Here is a 24,125-nt window from a genome sequence, read left to right as displayed (position 1 = left end):
TTAAAAGAAGGCCTAAAGATATTAATGATTGTTTTTAGTAATTCATATCCTCCCAAGGTAATTGTCTTGAAGAGTACATATATTTGGTAGTTTTGTTCATGGAAGTTCAGTTACTTTTGCCCCACCCCCGTAGCTCAGTTGGTTAGAGCCTCATTGTAATACCCCAAGGTTGTGGGTTCTAGTCCCCCATCCCCAGCCCTCTTTACCCCCAGTCAGGACACATTAAAAAATCAACCAATGAATGTGAATGCATAAATAAGTGGAACAACATACCTCTTCCCCCCTCCCCCCCAATCAATGAATTAAAAATAAAAGAACTTACTAAATTTTTTTTGCCCTACTTCTTCCAACAATACTCAGGCTTGATTATTGCAGGCTTTTGGGGGTTAATGTTAGTGGCTCCTTTACTTTAAGACTGATAGTTGTCATTTTGTTTAGTTATTTTTATTTATTTTTTAAGTTTAATTTAATTTTTTTTATCACTATTTATCACATCTATACCCTCTTCCCACTGCCTTTTATCCTCCTCCCCCCACAGTTACCAACCTGTTTGTTTTTAAAATTGTTAAATACTTAGTTTGAGAGAACAGAAAGGGAAACTGATAAGAGAAGCATTCATTCTAATATAAACAATTAAAACATAATTCGCACTAAAATAAAAATTATTTAAAATGATTATTGAGCCATTGGTTTTATTTAACCTTCTTTTGTTTGAAGTATAACTTATCATATCCTTCATAGCCACTGAAGAAAGGGGAGAAAGAAAAGAAAAAAAGCAATTTGGAACTCTTCAAAGAAGAATTGAAACAGTAAGTTTACTAGTGTTGAGAATGGCTATCAGAGGTATACTGAGCTGATACCTACAGATGGCAGGTATGAAGAATGGAGCATATTACTTAACTACTACTAACTGGTTTACCATGAGGTTTTTTTAGATATTATAGTGGTATGTGGAGTATGTTTGAAATGTATTACCATGTCATCCAGCATTTGGGTTGCTTGCATTATGTGGATGCAATTAAATTAATTAATGGCCGGAGTCCTGTTTGCAGTGGAAACAAAAGTTACTGAAGTGTGGGGATAAGGAATGGTTAAACTTAGCCGAGAAAAGACAAATCCTTGGTTTTATTGTTGAATTTCTTCCTCACCTTCAAAGTGGGCTTTGTAGTTCATTGACTATATGATATATCAGAAATTTTCTCATAACTCTGTTATAGCTGAGGGACTCTAATCTTATCTGAAGGTAATATCTGTATAAGTTGTGTTTTTATTAAATGTGAACAAACAAATGTTGGCTCATTATTAGTGATTGTAAATATTTTCAACAGAATTCAAGAAGAACGTGATGAGAGACATAAAACAAAAGGCAGGTTAAGTCGATTTGAGCCTCCTCAGTCCGATTCTGATGGTCAGCGGCGTTCCAGTAAGTGACATTTATTTTAATGTTTATGTTTGTGATTAATTATTCTGAAAACTAAGAATTGTTTTCTTCTTTTTAAAGTGGATGCGCCTTCAAGAAGAAATAGATCATCTGGTGGTAATACAGTTTTTTGCTCTTTTAATTAATAGGAATTGTCTAGACTTTGTATTTTTCAGGTTATAATTTTTATTTTATTTTTTTGGCTCTTTGCTTAGTTCTTGATGATTATGCACCTGGGTCACATGATGTGGGAGATCCAAGCACTACTAATTTATACCTTGGAAACATTAATCCACAGGTAATATTAGAAAAGTACAATGAATGTTGGTTTATATGCTTTTATACTTTTTTGAAAAAAACTGCTTTGTCAGTCAGTAAAAAAAATAAATTCAAGAATCTGATGTAAGCAAATTTTATAGAACTAGAGTCTTTAAAGTTATCTTGCTAGTATGGGCTGAATTGTCTTGCTATTCTTATTAAGGGCTTGTTTCCTCTTTCTGTAATTGCACTATATGAATTTGAACTGTTTTACTAGTGCTGATTTCATTATTTATCACATGGCAATATGGCCAGTGGTGGACGATATCCTCCTGATGCATATTTGTATTTTTTGTCTTTTATATGTTAACTAGAGGCCTGATACACGAAATTCGTGCACTAGGGGTGGGGGTGGAGGGGGGTGTCTCTCAGCCCAGCCTGCACCTTCTCCAATCTGGGATCCCTCTCACAATCTGGGACTGCTGGCTCCTAACCGCTCACCTGCCTGCCTGCCTGATTGCCCCTAACTGCTTCTGCCTGCCAGCCTGATGACCCCCTAACCGCTCCCCTGCCGGCCTGACTGACACCTAACTGCTCCCCTGCCGGCCATCTTGTGACAACATGGGGGCAGCCATCTTATGATGATGTGGGGTGGCCATCTTGTGAGGGCGTGATGGTCAATTTGCATATTGCCGTTTTGTCATATAGGATAGGATTCTTTTTTCCACATCAGGTTAATTATATAATGGGGAATGTAATGATATATAAATAATACCCTTTTTAAAAAATGACATATCTTCCAGGACCCATTGCATATTTATCATTTTCTCTGTTCTTGATTACACTGGTAGCTGGATGCTGGAAAAAGAAAATGTGATTAGATCCTTTTTTTCTTCTTTCATTGCCAACAAAAAAAATCCTTAACCTAAATGTGGTAATTTCTGCAGCCTGAGAAATCATTCAGCAATGCCTAAACAGATTTATTTTAGATGCAAGATCTCCAAAGGAGAAAGAGGGGAAGTAGAGGTGTGCTTTGGATTTTTCCAGCCACTCAGCCTCTTCACCCAGACTACTTGTTTACATAAAATAGTGAATGTCTGGTATGAAAAGATTTGGGAATTCCCCATGAGGGCAGGATTTTATTTGTATAGAGCTCCTAGTACTTGAATAGAAAAATGTAGCATTAATATCTCTTTTCATTTTGCAAAAACTACTTTGCTTTCTGTTGCGTAGAATTCTTTCTTCCCTTTCTTTTTGGCATTCAAAAAACTCTTATGCCTTTGAATAGATGAATGAAGAAATGCTGTGCCAAGAATTTGGAAGATTTGGACCATTAGCGAGTGTGAAAATTATGTGGCCTAGAACTGATGAAGAAAGAGCAAGAGAGAGAAATTGTGGCTTTGTGGCCTTTATGAATAGAAGAGATGCTGAAAGAGCTTTAAAAAATTTAAATGGTAAGAAGGTTTTTATTGTTCATTTATAAGAATTCAGACCTTTTCTTTTGGTTCTGGAAAATATGATATAAAGATTTTGGAGAAATAAATGGACCAGAAATGGAAAGGTTAAAAATTAATTCAAATCCCTGAAATCTTTTATTTTCTTTTGCTAGTTATTACCAAGGTGATCTTTCTTTTTTTTCTTGTAGGAAAGATGATTATGTCTTTTGAAATGAAGTTAGGTTGGGGTAAAGCTGTGCCTATTCCTCCACATCCAATATACATTCCGCCATCTATGATGGAACATACGCTTCCCCCACCTCCATCAGGACTGCCTTTTAATGCGCAGCCTAGAGAGCGGTTAAAAAATCCCAATGCTCCCATGTTACCACCACCTAAAAACAAGGAGGATTTTGAGAAGGTAATTTTAAAAATGTACATAGGGCGCATATATTTGTAAATACTAAATCTGTGGTAGTATTTCTTTTCAACAATTATATAGAAAATGTGTAATTCTGTTTGGCAACTCTTAAGTAGATTTGTCTTCCCTGCCTTAGCCCATGGATACCCTGTTTGAAATACTAGGTCCTATTTTTATTGTGGCTACCATTCTTTTTGACCACTTATTAAGTCCAGCTCCCCCCATTTCCTCATTTGTCCATTCTTGTATCCTGGTTTGCTTAAGTACAATATCTAAATTTACTTTGTTCTGAGAAAGTGATACTTTGTATTTAGTTAAGTGACTTTTCAGTTAAAATACCTCCTAAATAGCTAAACTGTTTGGATGTCAGCTAGCTAACAAAGTTCTCAAGATATGAAGTATTAGAATATTTAAGAACATATGTGATTTTTAAAAACATTAACTACTCTAGTAAAAGAAAGGGTGAGTATTTTTTTTAATTAAACATAAAACCAACTTAATTTCAAGTTATAAGAATTTGTTGGTTGCATTATGAGTTAATTGCAACTGGCTGGTTTTAAAGGCTTGGGAACTTAAAATGACAGGGCTGGTTTTAAAGGCTTGGGAACAAAGTAGCAAACTATATTATGGTGAGAAGCAAACAGTTAATTATTTCACAAATTAAAATCTTTATCTGATAATTCTCAGTGTAGTACCTAATTCAGTGCATTGATGTTCATTCTGGCAGGAATGTTCTGATTCTTTGCATTTGGTGAACATTATTGTTCATTGGACACATCCATTTGATTTTATGTAATTGCTTAGTGTATAATTACTTCAAAAGCAGTGATTGCCTGCAAAACTTGTGATTAGATGTGTAGTATTTTCATTGCATATGTATATTTTTGCTTGTTATTTGTTAACAATACTCACATATTCTATGTTTATTATCTGATGTGACTTCATATACAGACTCTGTCGCAAGCCATAGTCAAAGTGGTTATCCCAACAGAAAGGTACATGTTTTTCTTTATTATTACTGATCTAAATATAGACAATATCCCCTTCTGAATTAAAAGAAAAAATGGTGTTGAGGAAAAGGTGATATCTTGACTGAGCAATGGTTCCTTCCCAGTATTTTTGGGGGGGGATATGTGAAATTTAACTAACAAATATACTGTGCAATTTTATGCCATTATCTATTTTGCTTTTATTGTTACCATTGGTAGGGAATTTTATAGTTTTGGTAGTTAGAATATGTTTAATAGATTTGATCTGGTATTGCTAGTTTAATCGCATTAGATTATTGTGATGGGAAAATAAGGGTTTTAAATGTATCTTAAATCTTAGATAACTTTCTAGTTTGACCCAATCTGTTATTTTTCTTTGTTTCTGTGTTTAATATGCAATGTTAGTTTGAGTTTCCTTATTGAAGACATAGCTTTGTTTTTTTCTGATTGAATTTAAGAAGGAATTCCTATTATTTTCATGAACACTAAACCTTATTAGAAACTTTTAAAATGATAATATAGTTTTTTGGAATTCTTTTATTTTATTTTATTTTTTTCTTTTCAACATAATGTTGAAGCAGAAGAATTCATGCTGTAGGTATGCTCTTGCTCAGTCAAGTTAAGCCTTTTCCCAAACACAGGAACACAACACTGGTTGAATAATAAATGAACACAAAAGAATACCAAATTCTCTTTGACATTGGCCTTGGTGAGCAACACCAGCTGAACTGTCTGCGGCAGCGGGGGACCAGGAAAACATCATGGGATGGATTGGGAAAGTATACAGTTTTTGACCAGACATTGGTACGATTGACTCCAATAAATGTGGTTTTATTATAACTGAGAAACATTTTTTTTGTGTTTTTTTTTTGTTGTTGTTGTTATTGCCCAGAATAAGATAATTACCATTTTAAAATAAAATAGTAGACTTAAAATATATCACCTTTTTGTACTACACTGTTTCATTCTGATAGAAAAGTCACCCTTTTTAAAATAAGAAACACAATGTTTAGGAAAAAGAGTGTGATTACAGTTACTTAATAATGTTGGATTCAAGTTAGCAATAACTAATTGTCAGATTCTGATTTTAAATAATTATATGGAACATTTTTAAACTTTAAATTTTCTAAAAATAGATTTTATCAGTTACAAGCCTATTTAAAACTATAAGTGGGTGTTTTCTTCCACTGATAAATCATTCACAGGAAAGTATTTTGTAGCATTCAAAAAGCATATGTTGAGTAGTAGCTTTACATGTGGCTCAGCTTCTTTGTAAACAAAATAAGTTACTTGTGACTTAATTCATACAAGTTTCTGAATGTATAGCATTTATCCACCTAGAAAGTGACTTTATATATTGTGATACATAAGATTTCCATTTATTGTAATTTGACACATAGCAGTAGGAGTTTTGGAACTGAATCATAACTTTGCACTAACCATAGATCTGAGAATATGTTCATTTTCATTTAGATATCAAGAACTGCAAATTTGCAGAGCAATTAATACTTCCGTGAAAGAAAAAAATATTTAGATTTAAAATTAAATAATGCTTTTTGTTTTAACAATTTAAAGTCGAATCAATAGTTTTTAAGTATGTAGTTTCCCCTTTGGAAAGATTAAACTTTCATATAATTTTTTGACCTCTTTTTAGGTTCCTTTAAGAGGTCAAAAAATTCATTCCCCCCCCCCCCCCCCACTATGTAGAGATTTAGTGTCCACTTAAGTAGGTTTGTTTGAAAACTGAGAGAAAATAATTATAATAACCATGAGATAAATTATATTACTATTCATGTACTCTGAAGCAGGCATTTTAGAGCCAAAAAAATTCTGTCTTATTCTATATATATATTCTAGCAGTTACATAAACTTAATTTCTTGATTTGAGTTGGGAATGCTAAAGGTGTAATTTTCTGTGTGCTTTGTACCAAGAGCCAATATCCTTTTGCTTTTCCCAATTATTAATTGCCAATTCTATACTGGGGGACTGGTGAAATGAGAAATCAAGAGTAGCTTATAGTAAGTTGAGTCATTTTGCCTGACATCATAACCAATGTCTAAAATTCTGTTTGGAGTATAATAAGGTATCATATGATTTTAGGACCCAGCTACAGATTTTAAAAATAAAGACTGTCTATGAGCCCAACCCATAAAATGAATGTATTAAAAAATTGCATGTTTATTTTTGGCTTAAATATTAGAAAGTAATTGTTTGAAAAAACATGAAGGGTATCGCACCATGTCCCTTATTTTGAAATATTTTGGAAAGAGGATTCCATTTATTTAAGGCTTTGGCAATATAATTGCTTCATTGTTCATAAGACACAGGCAGAATTATACATGTCATGAATTGTGTGAACTAGTTTAAAGTGTGGTCCAAAGGGATGTTGCCTCATTTAAAGGTCAGATTTAATAAAAACTCCATCTGCTATATGTGTACCAGAAAAGCACAGGAGTTGGATGGATTTTTTATTAAGTCAGGCCTTAAATTTGTTAAATAGTTTTGCATTTTTATAAGTAATAGTCATACATAACATTTCAACACCACAAAAAGTGCTTGGTTTAGGAATATTTTCTCTTAAAACTGAGATAGTGTGTAAGATTTTAGATGGCTGTGATAACATGTAAGGTCTAAATTACTGACACTATATATTTGCAGCTTTTTAATTAGTTGGATTCAAATTTAATGTTTTGCATTTGGAAAATGAAATTAAGTGGCATTTAGAAAATTAAATCTTTATTGTTACGAAGCTGTGTTGTGATTTTCTACCCTCCCTTTACCATTCCTCCCCCTCCCTTTCACCTATCCCTCTGTCCCACTCCCTCTTAATGCACAAGGCATTAACATGCTCCAGGTTACTTTTTTGGTATAAAATTCTGTATTAGTCAGCAGAATAATTTTTTTCTGCACAATATAGTAACTTAGGTCAAGTGTAGTTTTATATAGTGTTAGGTCTGAATCCATTTTCTTTAACTGTGTTGTTGTTGTAGGAATTTGCTCGCCCTGATACATCGAATGATAGAGTTTGTTGTACGTGAAGGGCCAATGTTTGAAGCTATGATTATGAACAGAGAAATCAACAACCCCATGTTCAGGTGTGCATTTTTTTTTTATTGTGTTAAAATCCTATAGAATAAAAGGCTAATCTGCAAATTGACCAAACGGCAGAATGACCGGTCGCTATGACATGCACTGACCACCAGGGGGCAGATGCTCAACGCAGGATCTGCCTCCTGGTGGTCAGTGCGCTCCCACAGTGGGAGCACTGCTCAGCCAGAAGCTGGGCTCATGGCTGGCAAACACAGTGGCGGTGGCGGGCACCTCTCCCGCCTCTGTGGCAGCGCTAAGGATATCCTGCTTTCCCCAGAGCCATCAGTCAGACATCCCCTGGGGGCCCCCAGACTGCAAGAGGGCGCAGGCCCAGCTGAGGGACCACACACCCCCCCCCCACCCCCATGCACAAATTTCATGCACCGGGCCTCTGGTACATATATAACACAGTTTTTTATGTGTACAGTTCAGTGGCATTAAGTATGTTCACATTGTTATGTAGTTGTCACCAGTAATTCCTTTCCAGAATTTTTCTTGTCTTCCATAACTGAAACTTTGTACCACTTAAACAACTCCCCATCCCTTGATTCACCTAGCTTCTGATAGTCACCGTTCTGCTCTCTCTGATTTTGGTTACTCTAGGTACCTCATATAAGTGGAATCAGATAGTACTTGTACTTTGGTGACTGGTTTATTTCACTTAGCATAATGTCTTCAAGGATTATGCATGTTGTAATATTTGTCAAAATTTCATTACTTTAAGTCTAAAATATATTCCATTGCATGTTTTACCACATTTCATTCATCATCAGTATGAATTTTAAAAGTACTTTTCATTTTTTGAATTAGATATATTTCCAAGAATAAAGTTACAAAAGTATCAGGTTATTTTTGCAATGAGATGAAAAGGCAGATTTAGTAATTCAACTAGAATGTATTTCGGTCAGTTTTCCATCTGATTTTGCTTTCGTTAATAAAAAAAGCATTGTTTTTAGTATTCTCTAGGAGGAAAATACATTTCATTATGCTTTTCAATGAAAGTTTCTCATAAGTGAGATATAGTAGAACAAATGAGGCTTATAGGAAATTGCTTATCTTCTAAGACATTTAACACTTTTTGGTGTGAATGAATCAAAATTATATCTATTTCATTTAACACTCTTAAGTAGTTTTAAAAAACCACTGTTTAAAATTATATCTTGGGAAAATATCTTCATTGTCAGACACAGTATCTGGCACATTTTATTGAACACAATAAAATTGTAAGATTTAGCAAGAATCATATATGCCTTGTGAATATTAGTGTCAGTCATGAAGGTAGTCTGGGGCTGGGTGAAGAAGGATATAGATGGCACATCACATGAATAGGGGTTTCTCTTCAGCAATCTTTGCTTTTGGTTTTATTTAGAACTAAGTAGGCAAATATTTTTCATTGGTTTATATTTACTTGAATGCAGTTCTTAAAGAATCTGATGTTTAATTTGTTTGTTTTGTTTTAGATTCTTATTTGAAAACCAGACACCAGCCCATGTTTACTATAGGTGGAAGCTTTATTCTATTTTGCAGGCAAGTAGAATCAGTTACTTTGTTAATTTTGACTGAGGTATTGGAGCTTTTTAATAACATTTTGGATGTTTATTAGGGAGATTCTCCAACTAAGTGGCGGACGGAAGATTTTCGTATGTTCAAAAATGGATCTTTTTGGAGGCCACCACCATTAAATCCATACCTGCATGGGATGTCAGAAGAACAAGAAACAGAAGCTTTTGTAGAGGAGCCTAATAAAAAGGGAGCACTTAAGGAAGAGTAAGATTTTTCCCTTTCTGTTACATACTCAGAAAAGTCCTTTAATGGTGCTTTAATTAATGGTCTTAGTAAGATGTTAACCTTAAAATAAAGTTTTTAACTGTGCTTAAACATCTTAGCAAGAGTAAATGTGTATCTTATTGGTCTTGACCTCTTCCTACTGATAAAATTTGTAATAAAATTTGTGATGATTTTATGAGCAGTGATTCTCTAGCAGTGGAATACTTTGTATTCTTACAGAAATTATCTCAGTAGTCTTAGAATTCTTGTCTCTCTGAATGCAACATAAAGAGGAAAAATTGTTGTCTGGCTTAGTAAGGTCAGATGGTTGACTGTTGAAGCATCTCTACACTGTACAGTATATGGCCACCATGGGTGCATATGTTCTTAACAGTGCTCTGCCAGCTCTGGGACAGTGAAGTTAGCCTGGTTTAAGAAGCAGAAACATCTTTTCCCAGGCAGCTGATTAAGATGGTCGAGGGGCAGGTCCTGGTGCTTGGTGGTCAAGGCATCTTCTGGGTGCCTGGTGGCCATTGTCACTGTGCACTGTGAAGGCATCAATATTTCTGGCAATTTTTAGAGAAACAGGTTGAAGGAACTGGCCTTCCTCTGCAAGCAGATGAACACCAACCCATCCCAAGGTCCTTACCACTTCCCAACCCCAGCCGCATCTTTTGGCAGACTGTGTTAGGCATGCTGCTGCACAAGACCAAGTGAGGCCAGGTGGCCTTGGACTGCCTCAAGGTGTTTGATGTTGATGGGATCATGCTGCCCTATGATAAGAAAAAGCTAATGGTGGTTCCTGCTGCCCTCAAGGGTGTGCATCTGAAACCTACAGGGAAGTTGGCCTACCCAGGACACCTGGCTCATTTGACTTCCCTGAAAGTACCAGCAGTCACAGCCAGTTTGGACGAGGAGAGGCAGGAGAAGGTCGAGATCCATTACAGGGAGGAAAAACAGCTTGTGAGGCTATGGAAACGGTAATGTGGAGAAGAAAACTACACGTACACAGAGGTCGTCCTCAAGAGTCACGGACTTCTAATCTGAGTGCAATAAAATTGACTGTTAATTTGTCATGCTGGGCCTGGCTTACCCTTCCTCCATTGCACTCTAGGACATTGGGGGACCTCCAGGGGCTGTCATTCAAGGCTACAGGCACCGTGGACAGTAGTAGACTGGGAACACAGAAGGGGCCTTAGTCACTACTGTTTAAGAAATGCCTCTTAAAAAGTTTAAATGGCTCTAAGTGCTGTACAGGAATAGTTTGCCTGTGACCTACTCATTCTTGAGAGCTTTAGGAAATTAGCAGTTAGAATAGTTATTTCAGTTTCAGTATTTACAAGTAAGCTGGAAAACACATCTAAACTTCCCACATGGTCAGATATTGTACTCTGTAGCAGTTAGAATGTGAGTGAACACTTTGGGTCAGGATGAGCCTGGTATACACACTATCACATGCTTAGACTGGGTTGGACAGCATGGGAGTCACGGGCATTGCCCTTGCATCCTCCCTGTACCTTGTGATCAGAAACAAATTATTTTTAAAGAAAATTAAAAAAATAAATGTAACTACTAAATGTTCAGAGGAAGATCTGTATACCTCATGGAAAAAGAATTTTTAGCATATAGGATTATATACTTCACTGCATAGTCTATAAATCTTAATCTGATTGCATTGATGCATTGTTTATGAGAGCATTTGGTAATGGAGAACTGTAGTATTTGAAAGTATATTTGCTTCTGAAGATGTTTGGTCTTTACTTTTGACTAGGGTCCACAAACAGCCCACAGGCTAAATCGGGCTGCCTTCTGTTCTTGTAAAGTTTTATTGCAACACAGTCATGTCCATTCCTTTCCATGCTGTCTATGGCTGCTGTGGTGTTGTACTAGCAGAAAAGTAACTATGACAGAAACCATATGGATTGCAAAACCTAAAATATTTACTATCTGATCCTTTACAGGAGAAGTTTGTCAGTCCCTGTTTTAGTCTTTCCTAATGTTATGTAGAAGAAGTGCTAAAGACCCTTCAAAGGAGGGTAAAGAACATGAAGGTTCTTTTTCAGTGGAGTGGCATAAAAGGACTGGGATGCTTTTAAATACTCTTGAAAAAGTGCCCATAATTTTAAAATGACTTAAATTTGTAAACTAAAAGTCATTGGAATTGTTTATTAGTTTAAGGCCAGGAAAATTATTCTTCCTCATATAAGTTCTTTAAAAAGAACAAAACATATTTGGGGGACTTAATACAAATCAGATTTAACACAGTTTAATCGTCAGAATTATTTTATTGATTGATTTTAAAGAAATTAGTTTATGAGCAGTAGCTATAATGACATTTGAAATTTGTATTTAGACAGAGGGACAAATTAGAAGAAATCCTGCGAGGGTTAACTCCAAGGAAAAATGATATTGGAGATGCAATGGTTTTCTGTCTTAATAATGCTGAGGCTGCTGAAGAAATAGTGGATTGCATTACTGAGTCATTGTCGATCCTAAAGACGCCCCTTCCCAAAAAGGTATGATTTTTGTTTTTGTTTTGTCATGAAACCATTTAAGCAGTTGTTTATTCTGATGGGCTTTGGTTAATATTATTACATTGGTATTTTTAAGTCTAATTACAAAATTCAGAAATATACATTTTTAAGAAAAGAAAGTAATCATCCTGTATAATAAAAGGGTAATATGCAAATGGACCCCAACAGCAGAATGATGGGAAAGACTGGTCAGTGTGCTCCCACAGGGGGAGCTCTGCTCAGCCACAAGCCAGGCTGACGGCTGCCAGCACAGTGGTGGTGGCAGGAGACTGTCCTGCCTCCTCAGCAGCGCTAAGGATGTCCGACTGCAGCTTACGCCTGCTCCCCGCTGGCAAGTGGACATCCCCCGAGGGCTCCCGGGCTGCCAGAGGGATGTCTGACTGCCAGCTTAGGCCCTATCCCCCGGGGAGCAGGCCTCAGCCAGCAGGTGGACATCCCCTGAGGGGTCCCAGACTGGGAGAGGGCACAGGCTGGGCTGAGGGCACCCCTCCACCTCCCCACCCCTGCCCCGAGTGCACAAATTTTTGTGTACTGGGCCTCTAGTATGGATTATATAAAGCATTTAACAAGTTAACTGTTTATAAGATACTGCCTAATTCCTAATTGAGTATATATCTAATTTAAAAATTATAATCCCTCTTGAATTTAGAAATTCCAACAAGTAAAAGAAGATCTGCTTTTCATTCCTAGCTCTTATCACTAGCTAGCTAGTCTTGGATGGTTTATAAGTTAAAATGAATGTTTACTTTGCCAAGGTTCCTCATCATATAATAATTAATGAATCTGTCATTTATTCATTTAGATAACATTTATTGAGTTGTGTGCCAGCTGAATTTTCTTAATGGACAGATTGAATAGGTAAAAGGGGAGATAATAGTTGGCTCTTTGGATTGAAATTGGTTTCCTTTTTTGCATGAAGAACTTGACCCAGGAAATCTTTTCTTATGCAGTCTTGTTATGTTAATTGACAGACAAGTTAACAGGTTGAAATGTAAATGAGTTAAAGTTTTATCCCTGCAAAAGTAATGATTGTGGTAATGTTTAATTTCTTGTAACTATTCTAATTAGTCATGATTATTAAATTGTAAACATTGGCCTTATTACACTGATTCCAAAAAATTCAATATGGATTTTTTTTTTTCTAGATATGTTGTTTCTGATGGTTTTTATTTTTAATTTGTTTTATGTTATCTTTTGGTATTCTAGATTGCCAGATTATATTTGGTTTCTGATGTTTTGTACAACTCTTCAGCAAAAGTTGCCAATGCTTCATATTATAGAAAATTGTAAGTAAAATGAGGTAAATTGATATTTCTGAAATAAAATAATTTAGGGTAAGGAGTTCAGAAGAGAGCACTGTTTTGTTAACACCATCCAATAATAAGAAATAATTTGAATTTCTTTGTAGTCATAGAATATTCTAAAAAATTGGATTGCATTCATTGAACTAAACCACTTCCAAGCTAAAGTAACAGTTTTTTGCAAGTTTTTATTGGTTAACTTGGTAACAAGACAAATAGGACCAGTTAAAAAGTAACTGTTTTTATTGAATATTTAGCCACTTATATAATAAATAAACTGAAACAATGGCAAAGGAAGAGACAAAAGACAAAGCATTAACTATCCAATATGTGTTTACTTCTGATCATCATTATATTGTTGTAGTTCATTGCTAATGCTTTCCTCGGCAATAGGAAATTATGTTGCTTAACTGTAATTAATTTAGAACTCTTCCATAATTCCCCAGAGTTCCGACTAGGTGGCTCAAAGTGTCAGATGTAAAGTTCCTTGCTAATCAAGGAACTACTACTTAAGGCTCTTTTGGGGATTTTGCAAGAGAAAAATTTAGAATTAGGTGTTAAAGCAGTTGAATTACAGTTTTAGAGGTTAAGCATCTAGTTCTTGATTTTTACAAGATTGCTTAATTTATTGGTAGGTTTTGTTGTGTGTTTTTTAGGTCTGGGAGGGGTTTGGATAGCATACTGAAGTAGGTAGGGATTTTAAAACAAATTCTGTTTTAAGAATATATTATTTCAATTTCAGTTTTGAAACAAAGTTATGTCAGATATTTTCAGACCTCAATGCTACCTATCGTACAATTCAAGGCCATTTACAGTCTGAAAACTTTAAGGTATGTTTACTATTTTATTATTTTTGCTGCCTTAGTGTTGAATATGGGGCATGGGAGCTGAGAAGCACATTGGAGAGCTAGAAAAGTATATAAGACATACTAGAGACCCAGTGCATGACTTCATGTACCATTGGGGTCCCTTGGCCTGGCCTGCGGGATCAGGCCGAAACCAGCTTGCCAACATCCTCTGAGGGGTCCCGGATTGCGAGAAGGCACAGGCCAGGCCAAGGGACCTCAATGGTGCACGATCGAGGCCGGGGAGGCATGCGGGAGGTTGACCAGCCTGGGAGGGACCCTGGAAGGGCTCCAGGGCGTGTCCGGCTCATCTCTCTCAGTCATGATTGGCCAGACCACAGCAGCAAGCTAACCTATCAGAGCGTCTGCCCCCTGGTGGTCAGTGCAGGTCATAGCGACTGGTCGACTTTCTGCCCCCTGCGGTCAGTGCAGGTCATAACGACCGGTTGAGTGGCCTTAGCATGTCATTGGCATATTGAACAGCCAACCAATCGACCAGACACTTTGCATATTAGGCTTTTATTATATAGGATATAAAACATAACTTGCCTGATTCAGAAATTATTCTGAAATTTACTGCAATGTTACCTTCATTTCAAAATATACCTGAAATTTAAAATGTATTATTTAGTGTTATTTTGTCGACTGTTAGTTTTAAGTATTTTACAAAAATTCGCTGAAAATTAGTCTTCTCTTTTCAAAAAACACACTCAAAAGATCACTTGTTTTGTAATGGTATACAGTAATGCACTGCATAAGGACATTTCAGTAAAAAAATGATGGTGGGCCCTGGCCAGTCTGGCTTAGTGGAAAGAGTGTCGGCCTACAGATCGAAGGATCATAGATTCGGTTCTGGTCAAGGGCATGTACCTGGGTTGCAGGCTCAATCGCCCCAGTCCTGGTCGGGGCATGTGCAAAGGCAACCAATTGATGTGTCCCTCTCACATCAGTGTTTGTGTCTGCCTGTCTCCCTTCCACTCTCTAAAAAATCAATGGAAAAATATCCTCAGGTGAGGATTAACAAAAATAATAATTTTTTAACAATATGGTGTTGCTTCCATAAGATTAGAGTGGAACTGAAAAACTCCTAGCCTAGTGATATCGTAATGACTAGTGCAGCATCTTCTCACATCTTTGTAATAATGCTGGCTGGTGTAAACAAACTTACTGTGCTGTCAGTCACATAAAAGTATGCTATATACTATTATGTATAGTCAAATAATACTTGATAATGATAATAAATGACATACTCATTTATGTATATACTTAACTTTTATCAATCTTGTATTTTGAGGGGCGTTAATCCTCACCCTAGTATATTTTTCCATTGATTTTTAGAGAGTGGAAGGGAAGGAAGGGGTGGGAGAGGGAGAGGGAGAGAGAGGGAGAGAGGAACGTCTATGTGAGAGAGACACATCAATTGGTTGCCTCCCACACTCGCCCCAACCAGGGGCCTGGATCAAACCTGTAACCCAGGTATGTGCTCCTGACTGGGCATCGAACCCCTGACCCTTTGGTGTGTGGACTGATGCTCTAATCACTGAGACACACCAGCCAGGGCACTTTAAAAAGTTTGCTGTAAAATAGTATGTCGTGTTACCTGGCAACAGCCTCATAAATCTCTTGAATATTGTTCTCTTGTGCTTGATTTAATCTCATGTTTTTTTACAGTAACGTGCTGCACAGGTTTGTAGTCCAGGAGCAATAGGCTATACCATACAGCCTAGGAGTGTAGTAGCTGTACCATATAGGTATTGTAGGTGCACTCTCTGATATTTGCACGATGAAATCACTTAACAATACATTTCTTAGAACCATATTCCTGTTGTTAACTTTTATAATTTGTCTGGATTAGAAACACACATTTTAATTATTCATGTTTACAATTATATGCATTACTAATTTTTTATAACCTCTTAAGCTGTAAGCCATTGTTAAGAAAAGCTAAACAAAATACCTTATAATTGAATAAATAGATATATTTTCATTGGAAGAAGACTTTTTTAAGGAAATTTTTTAACTTGGAAAGATGCCCAATGACAACACCATTTAGGGGATTCAAACAAACCAACAGCACTTAAAATATTTTCACCTTAAATGACCGTAAGTCAGAGTTTATTATATAGAGAGGTTTAGGGATGGGGTAGAAAAAAAGTGTTAGCCAGAATTAGAAAGTACTTCATTGGCTCATAAAGGAATTTGGGTCATATCTTCATACCTTGATATCCAGCTTTCATAAGTTCCTAAGATAATGTTTCCCAGAATGTGGCCTCATGTGTACCACTAGTGCAGTGATGGCGAACCTATGACACGCGTATCAGAGGTGACACGCGAACTCATTTTTTTGGTTGATTTTTCTTTGTTAAATGGCATTTAAATATATAAAATAAATATCAAAAATATAAATCTTTGTTTTACTATGGTTTCAAATATCAAAAAAATTCTATATGTGACACGACACCAGAGTTAAGTTAGGGTTTTCAAAATGCTGACACACCGAGCTCAAAAGGTTCGCCATTACTGCACTAGTGATATGCATGGGACATTGATCTTAGGTGATCAAGAGCAAATAGTGCTTCTTTTTCATTATTTTTAATTGGAAGGTGACATTGATTTATTTAAAAACATGGCAATGATAGTTATTTTCTATAAATTTTAAAAAGAATGTTGACCTAGTGAAAAATTCAATAAATTGTGATATTTATTTTCATGAGATGAAATTTGAGACGTTGTCATGAATAACTTGTTATGTTTTCCTATTTCTTTAGCAACGGGTAATGACCTGCTTCAGAGCATGGGAAGATTGGGCAATTTATCCAGAACCATTTTTGATCAAATTGCAAAATATTTTCTTAGGACTTGTAAATATTATTGAAGAAAAGGAAACAGAGGTAGGTACTCAGTGTATTTGTCTGATTATTATATTTAATGATTTTTATATATCAATTTCAGAGAGAAATAGAGGAAAGGAGAGAGAGACAGAGAAACATTAGAAACCTTGATTTATTGGTCCACTAATTTATGCATTTATTGGTTGATTCTTGTATGTGCCATGATGGGATCAAACCTGCAGCCTTGGTGTATAGGGGCGATACTCTAACCAGCTGAGCTACCCAGCCAGGGCCTTGTCTGATTATTTTAAAATTTATTTCTGGGGATGCTGTGGAGGTGTAATATGTTATAGATATAAAATTTCTTCATGAAAATATTTACTCTTTACCACTAAATAGTAGATTTTGTTGCTGTAATTACTAGAACTCACTAGTTGAGATTATTTGTAACAGGAATTCTCTGTTTTGTGTCCTTATGTGAAAATCAGTGACTGTTTTCTTACTTGATGACATGAAAAGATTTACTGTATACCAGTAGAAAGAAGCAAGTAATTGAGAATATATGTAGCAGGATTTTATTTTGTTAGACTAAAGATCCTATGTAATAAAACCCTAATATGCAAATCGACCAAACGGCAGAAATACTGGCGGAACAACTGGTCGCTATGAAGCACATTGACCACCAGGGGGCAGACACTCAATGCAGGACTGCCCCCTGGTGGTCAGTGTACTCCCACAGCTGGAGCACTGCTCAGCCAGAAACTGGGCTCATGGCTGGTGAGTGCAGCGGCAGTGCTGGAAGCCTCCCACCTCTGCGGCAGTGCTAAGGAATGGCGAGCCAAGTGGTAAAGAGCAAGCAGGCGAGCGGTTAGGAGTGAGGGGTCCCAGATTGCAAGAGGGTGCAGACCGGGCTGAGGGACCTCCCCTGGCCCATGCCTCCCTCACCCCCCGCACAAATTTTGTGCATTGGGCCTCCTATGTAAATAAGTATGTACATGGAAAGATGTACCACAATGATAGCGGATTCTATTCATCACCATTCTGTTGCTTTTTACCTCCTCAGTAGTTCTTGAATCCTTCATACTTATAATTCTAATCCAGCTATCATGTTTTCACTTTCTTCCTTACAGGATACTCCTAATTGGCATCCATACTCCAACCACATGGTCCTTGTTTCAGTTTGTTTTTATTTTTCTTCAATGTACAATGTTTCCTCCTACCATAGCTCTTTCTGGAACATCTTTTTTATTTTACCTGAGCTCTTCAGACCTTAGTTTAAGCATAATGTCAGAATCTTCTCTGACCTCTTTAGGTGAAACCTACTTATCATGTACTCTAATAGTATGATATACCTCCTTGTTTTAGCATTCATCTTAGTTGCAGTTATATGTATACTAGAGGCCCGGTGCATGAAATTCATACACTCAGTGGGAGTCCCTCAGCCTGCGTCCTCTCGAAGTCCGGGAACCCTTGGGGGATGTTCGACTGCCGGCTAAGGCCCACTCCCCGGGGAACGGGCCTTAGCCAGCAGTCGAACCTCCCTTAGACTTCCTTACCACTTCCGCGGAGGCGGGAGAGGCTCCTGCCACCGCCACTGCGCTTGCCAGCGGTGAACCTAGCTTCTGGCTGAGCAGCACTCCCCCTGTGGGAGCGCACTGACCACCAGGGGGCAGCTCCTGCGTTGAGCGTCTGCCCTCTGGTGGTCAGTGCACGTCATAGCAACCGGTCATTCTGCTGTTCGGTCGATTTGCATATTAGTGTTTTATTATGTAGGGTAACATTGTTGTGATTATCTGGTTGCCTGGCTCTCCCCTCCCCCCAAATTCTAAGCTCTATGACAGAAGAGACCAAGGGACCAAGCTTGTTTTTCACTCATCATTATATACTCAGTGCCTCACATGGTACCTGGCATCAGTAAACACTTGTTAATATTTGATAAATAATGTATGAATGAATGACTACTGTTTCTTTGTCAGACTGGATGATAAAGCATATTCTTTCCATTGATTTTTAGGGAGTGGAAGGAAGGGAGGGAGAGAGGGAATGTGAGAGAAACATCGATTGGTTGCCTCCCTCATGAGCCCCAACTGGGGTGGGGATTGAACCTGCAGCTCAGCTATGTGCTTCTGACTCGGAATCAAAACCCGAGACCCTTGGGTGCTAAGGCCGACACTACCACTGAGCACACTGGCCAGGGTATAAAATACAAGATGGGGCAAAGTAGGTTTATAGTTATGAGTACTCAAAACACAGTTTATTCTTGTATTACTACTTATTAAGTACTAAAAGCCTGGTGCATGAAATTCCTGCATGGGTAGGGTCTCTAGGCCTGGCCGGCAATCAGGGCCGGTCTGTGGGGTGACCGGCAGGACAATTTGAGGGCCCCCACTAGCACCCGCCTTAGCCGGCCTGGCGCCACCTGCTTGCCGTCCCCGCCCCCTGGCACCTGTCGCCTCCCTCTGTGGGGTGATGGGCGGCGTGATCGGGGCTCCCCCTTACTGGCACCTGCCTTGGCTGACTTGTGGGCTGGAGGCAGCTTCTGCATTGAGTGTCTGCCCCCTGGTGGTCAGTGCACGTCATAGCTACCAGTCGTTCCTCCATTCGGTCGACTTGCATATTAGGTTTTTACTATGTAGGATTATATTATTTTCCATACAAACAACTGTAAACCTACTTTTGTTCCACCCTGTATATTCTTGTCCTCACTTTGGACCTGGGAATGTGGGTATCCAGTTAGTTGGTTTATTCTATACTGCGAATTCATCTTTAGCAATATGACTTCAGTAAGTTAAAGAAAATGTTACTGTCATATGTGTTTCCATAGGATGTACCAGATGACCTTGATGGTGCCCCTATTGAAGAAGAGCTTGATGGTGCACCTTTGGAAGATGTGGATGGAATTCCTATTGATGCTACACCCATTGATGATCTTGATGGAGTCCCTATAAAGAGTTTTGATGATGATCTTGATGGAGTGCCTTGTAAGTGCAGACTTCAGACTGATTAAATCTAAATCTGTTAATATCCAAGTTGGATTCCAAAACTCTGAATGTCCACACAAGCTGATATGGAAAAAGGGAATAAGATGTCAGCCATTGACTTTTTTATTTTTTATTTCTGCCTTTTCCAAAATCAAATACAAGTAATACAGTTGACTATGTGAAGAACAGATTTTCATTCTGGTCACATTTTTTTGTTGGGACAGTTAGCGTATTTATTATATTAACAAGCTTCTTTTTTTGTCTTATATTTTTTTAATTATATTTTTATTGATTTCAGAGAGGAAGGGAGAGGAAGAGAGATAGAAACATCAATGATGAGAGAGAATCATTGGTTGGCTGCCTCCTGCACAATCCCCTCTGGGCATCGAGCCTGTAATCCGGGCATGTACCCTGACCCGAGAATTGAACAGTAACCTGGTTTACAGGTTGACGCTCAACCACTGAGCCAGTCGGGCTCTTTTTTGTCTTAATTGTCAGGAAACTAAAGGTAAAATCTTGTGCTCAATTGTATTCATAATCCCAGGTGCCTGGTGTTATCAGTTCTGTTTTTATTATTAGTCTTCCTAACAAATAGGCTGTTTTCTTATCTGCCAAAAATCAGTTTTGGAAATAAGAATTCTGTGCAATCTCCATTACATTTGAATTATGTTAAGAGATTGCATGATATATGAAATCTTTGGTTTAAATGGTAATTTAAGTAAAGGTATTAAAGATTCTTTTATTTCCTTCTCCATTTGCTTGAAATAAAAATAACCTACATGTTCTGAGTTGATTTATATGCTATTTAAAAAATTTTTCTCAGCCGAAACCAGTTTGGCTCAGTGGATAGAGCGTCAGCCTGTGGACTGAGAGGTCCCAGGTTCGATTCCGGTCAAGGGCATGTACCTGGGTTGTGGACACATCCCCGGTGGGGGATGTGCAAGAGGCAGCTGATCGATGTTTCTCTCTCATCGATGTTTCTAACTCTCTCTATCTCTCTCCCTTCCTCTCTGTGAAAAATCAATAAAATATATTTTTTAAGAAAAAAAAAATTTTTTCTCAGATGCAGAGAATTGTGTAGTCATAATCCTTGTTTTTATTTATTTTTTATTTTTTTATTTTTTTTGTTGTTAATCCTCACCTGAGGATATTTTTCCATTGATATTTTAGACAGCGTGGAAGGGAGGGGGAGAGACAGAAAGAGAGAAACATTGATGTGCGAGAGACACATTGATTGGATGCCTCCCACACGCGCCCCACACAGGGCTGGGATCAACCCTGCAACCGCTGTATGTGTGACCATGGTCAGAATCAAACCTGGGACCCTGAGACCCTTCAGTCCGTGGGCTGATACTGTATCCACTGAGCAAAACTAGCCGGGACATAATCCTTGTTTTTGACACTAGAATTATTAGTCCATGTGTGGCCTTATTTTTATTACATTGCAGTGATTTTTCAACCTTTTCATCTCATGTCACATACATAAACTATAATTACTAAAATTCTGCATGCAACACACCAAAAAATACCATTTTATGCCAATCTGACAAAAAAGGTATAATTTTGATTCATTCACATTGGACAGCTATTGTTGTGTTATCTGTTGTTGTTTTTTAATTTGACAATCTAAGAGAAAAGGGGTCAGGTATTGCACGTCTTAAAAATTCTTCCAGCACACCGGTTGAAAATAGCTGATACAGTGAATACCCGTAAATTCTTTAATTTAGGTCATCCCCTAGAAGTCAGGGTTAATGGCTTATGTTTCCTCAGTAGTGGATGCCACTGAAGACTCAAAGAAGAATGAGCCTATATTTAAAGTTGCTCCATCAAAATGGGAAGCTGTAGATGAATCTGAATTGGAAGCACAGGGTGAGTAAAAAAACAAATACTGAATTTTAGAAAATTCAGTTCTTAAAATCAATCATTGGTGTATGAGAGTATGTTTTTATGTTTTACAGTATTTCAACCTTAAGACCAGTGTTATCAGATTTATGTCTAGTGGCTAAGTTTTCATTGTGGGCCTGTTATAATTCCTTTAGATCTTTCCGTTTTTATGCCTTGAGAGTAATTAAAGAAATCACTAAAACCCTTTCAGGTTAAGGCAGTGGTCGGCAAACTGCGGCTCGCGAGCCACATGCGGCTCTTTGGTCCCTTGAGTGTGGCCACGAAGTTTCAATCACACTGTACGTGCACGTCCACACGTGGTATTTTATGGAAAGAGCCACACTCAAGGGGCCGCAGTTTGCCGACCACTGGGTTAAAGCATTTCAGTAGAAAATGTAGATGGGAGGCTGTACCTGTGTGGAAATCTACTTAGAAGTCAGTTTCAGAGAAACCAAGCTTTGACCCTCCCATAATGCTTGACTTAGTTAGATCTGCCTTCCATATGTATCCTACTACTTATAATCTGTAATTGTTAATACTTGTAGGTTCTAATGAATAAATCTTATCATCTAGCACAGAAATAAGGATAACATTATTTGTCACTTCATGAATTTGAATAAAAGTATAGTGTATGTGTGAGGAGGAAAGAAATAGATTTTAGCATAGAAATGGACAAAGACTGAATAAATACATGTAGATAACCAGTAATATAAAATTTCAGTTCTGCAACTGGGCTTCTACTAAGCTTCTGCAAAAATGCTAACTTATCTTATGGAATTAGATCTTTTTTTCTCTTCCATCCAGCTGTAACAACTTCTAAATGGGAGTTATTTGACCAGCATGAAGAATCAGAAGAAGAAGAAAATCAAAAGTAAGAGTCTAACGATTTAAGTTTTTAATATACTCTATTTCTTATTGCATATGTGCTCCCTTTTTTCATTAAAAAATACTTGAAATAATAGTAAAGAGGGAAACTTCACTGTTAAAAACCTTGTTATGGGGGTCAATTTTAGTTATCCATTATTTTTCCAGTGAATGAGGAGCCTTAGATTTCTGGTCTTGCTGCATCTGGTTTCACTTTGCTTTTGAGTTTATTTTTACATTCTCATTTTGTAGTTACTAAATGGTCACCCGCATTTATTTAAGTCTTTGTTTTGGCTTCACAGAAAATTATTATTAAAATGTGAATAGGAAGGTTATGTTTCTTTTGGATTGTACATTGCTGGAAAAATACATACTCTATTATGTTATTTAAATGTAAAAACCTCAGAAGAACTAAGATTAAAAGGAAAAAAATATTCCTTAATGCATGAATAAATTGTAATTTTGAGTTTTGCTTATTGTTCATCACTCCAAAATTGTTTTTGCATTTGACATCAAATGTAACTATAGGAATCCCTGCTCCCAATTCTGCAAGTTAATATTAGTAGCTTTTCCATAGCACTTGACACCTTTTTTAAAATAATTGCACCGGAAGTTAACTTTTTAAATAGAAAAGATAGGGCCTCAAGAACACAAAGAAGAAATTTCCAATTTTTTACCTTTGGTTTTTTATTGGTCTCAAATGGAAGAGTGAACAAAGGGACCTTTGTGTCCCAGCACAATTTGAGCATTTGAATGGATTCAATAAATGGGTATTAGTAGCATTTAGATTGTTAAGGAAACGTGATTGATTTGCATTTGTGGAAACAATTTTTTTTAATTTTTATTGATTTCAGAGAGGAAGGGAGAGGGAGGGAAACATCAATGATGAGAATCATTTATTGGCTGCCTCCTGCACTCCCCCTACTGGGGATCAAGCCTGCAACCGGCGCATGTGCCCTTGACCAGAATCAAACCCAGACCCCTTCAGACTGCAGGCTGATTGATGCTCTATCCACTGAGCCAAACCAGCTAGAGGCATTTGTGGAAACAATTTGATATGATGAGGAAAACATGGCAACAGTAATGCTTTTCCATAAATATCAGTGTGATCAGAACAAGTCAGCAATTGTTATCACAGAGTATTTAAAAATGTAGATGTGGTTTGTGGAAATACCTATCTGAGACTGTTTAGGAGTATAGGAATTGGGAACAGTAGTTTTTCTAACTTTTTAAATCTATAATCCCATTAATAACATCTTTCAACGTTGTGGAATCACTGCTGTAGAATGAGTCCGTGTACCCATAGAATGATTATTTAATTTAGGGTAAAGAAAGGATAGAAAAGCCATTGCAGAGCTCAGATATTGTTTAATGGGTTTTATTTATAAAGGTGTTAATTTTTTTGCATACATTTGATATTTGTGTTAATGTTTGGAATGGAAATGCATTGTAGTATTGAGAATAGAGTAATCATGTTCATACACTAAGGCATGTGTTACTGAA

General features: G+C 37.1%; 1 protein-coding gene across 3 annotated transcripts in view; it reads left to right on the top strand.

The window, feature by feature from the left end:
* The window catches only part of U2SURP (U2 snRNP associated SURP domain containing), an 82,328-nt gene that overhangs the window by 40,356 nt on the left and 17,847 nt on the right, over positions 1-24,125 (top strand). The window contains exons 7-23 of one of the 3 annotated variants that reach the window (XM_081086144.1): positions 742-809; positions 1,329-1,423; positions 1,502-1,534; positions 1,636-1,718; positions 2,967-3,132; positions 3,324-3,535; positions 4,487-4,530; positions 7,516-7,620; positions 9,076-9,142; positions 9,219-9,382; positions 11,736-11,898; positions 13,123-13,202; positions 13,960-14,047; positions 16,831-16,953; positions 19,718-19,874; positions 21,648-21,743; positions 22,563-22,629. In XM_081086144.1, coding sequence (XP_080942270.1) covers positions 742-809; positions 1,329-1,423; positions 1,502-1,534; positions 1,636-1,718; positions 2,967-3,132; positions 3,324-3,535; positions 4,487-4,530; positions 7,516-7,620; positions 9,076-9,142; positions 9,219-9,382; positions 11,736-11,898; positions 13,123-13,202; positions 13,960-14,047; positions 16,831-16,953; positions 19,718-19,874; positions 21,648-21,743; positions 22,563-22,629 — 1,811 coding nt within the window. Of the gene's footprint in view, positions 1-741; positions 810-1,328; positions 1,424-1,501; positions 1,538-1,635; positions 1,719-2,966; positions 3,133-3,323; positions 3,536-4,486; positions 4,531-7,515; positions 7,621-9,075; positions 9,143-9,218; positions 9,383-11,735; positions 11,899-13,122; positions 13,203-13,959; positions 14,048-16,830; positions 16,954-19,717; positions 19,875-21,644; positions 21,744-22,562; positions 22,630-24,125 lie in introns of all 3 variants that reach the window. The other 2 variants (XM_081086143.1, XM_081086142.1) reach the window with 2 other exon arrangements.

The sequence above is a fragment of the Myotis nattereri genome (genome assembly GCF_964212035.1).
Source record: "Myotis nattereri genome assembly, chromosome: 3".
NCBI lineage: Eukaryota > Metazoa > Chordata > Mammalia > Chiroptera > Vespertilionidae > Myotis > Myotis nattereri.
The sequence above is the reverse complement of the archived record's forward strand: the minus strand, read 5'-3'. Positions and strand labels throughout refer to the sequence as shown.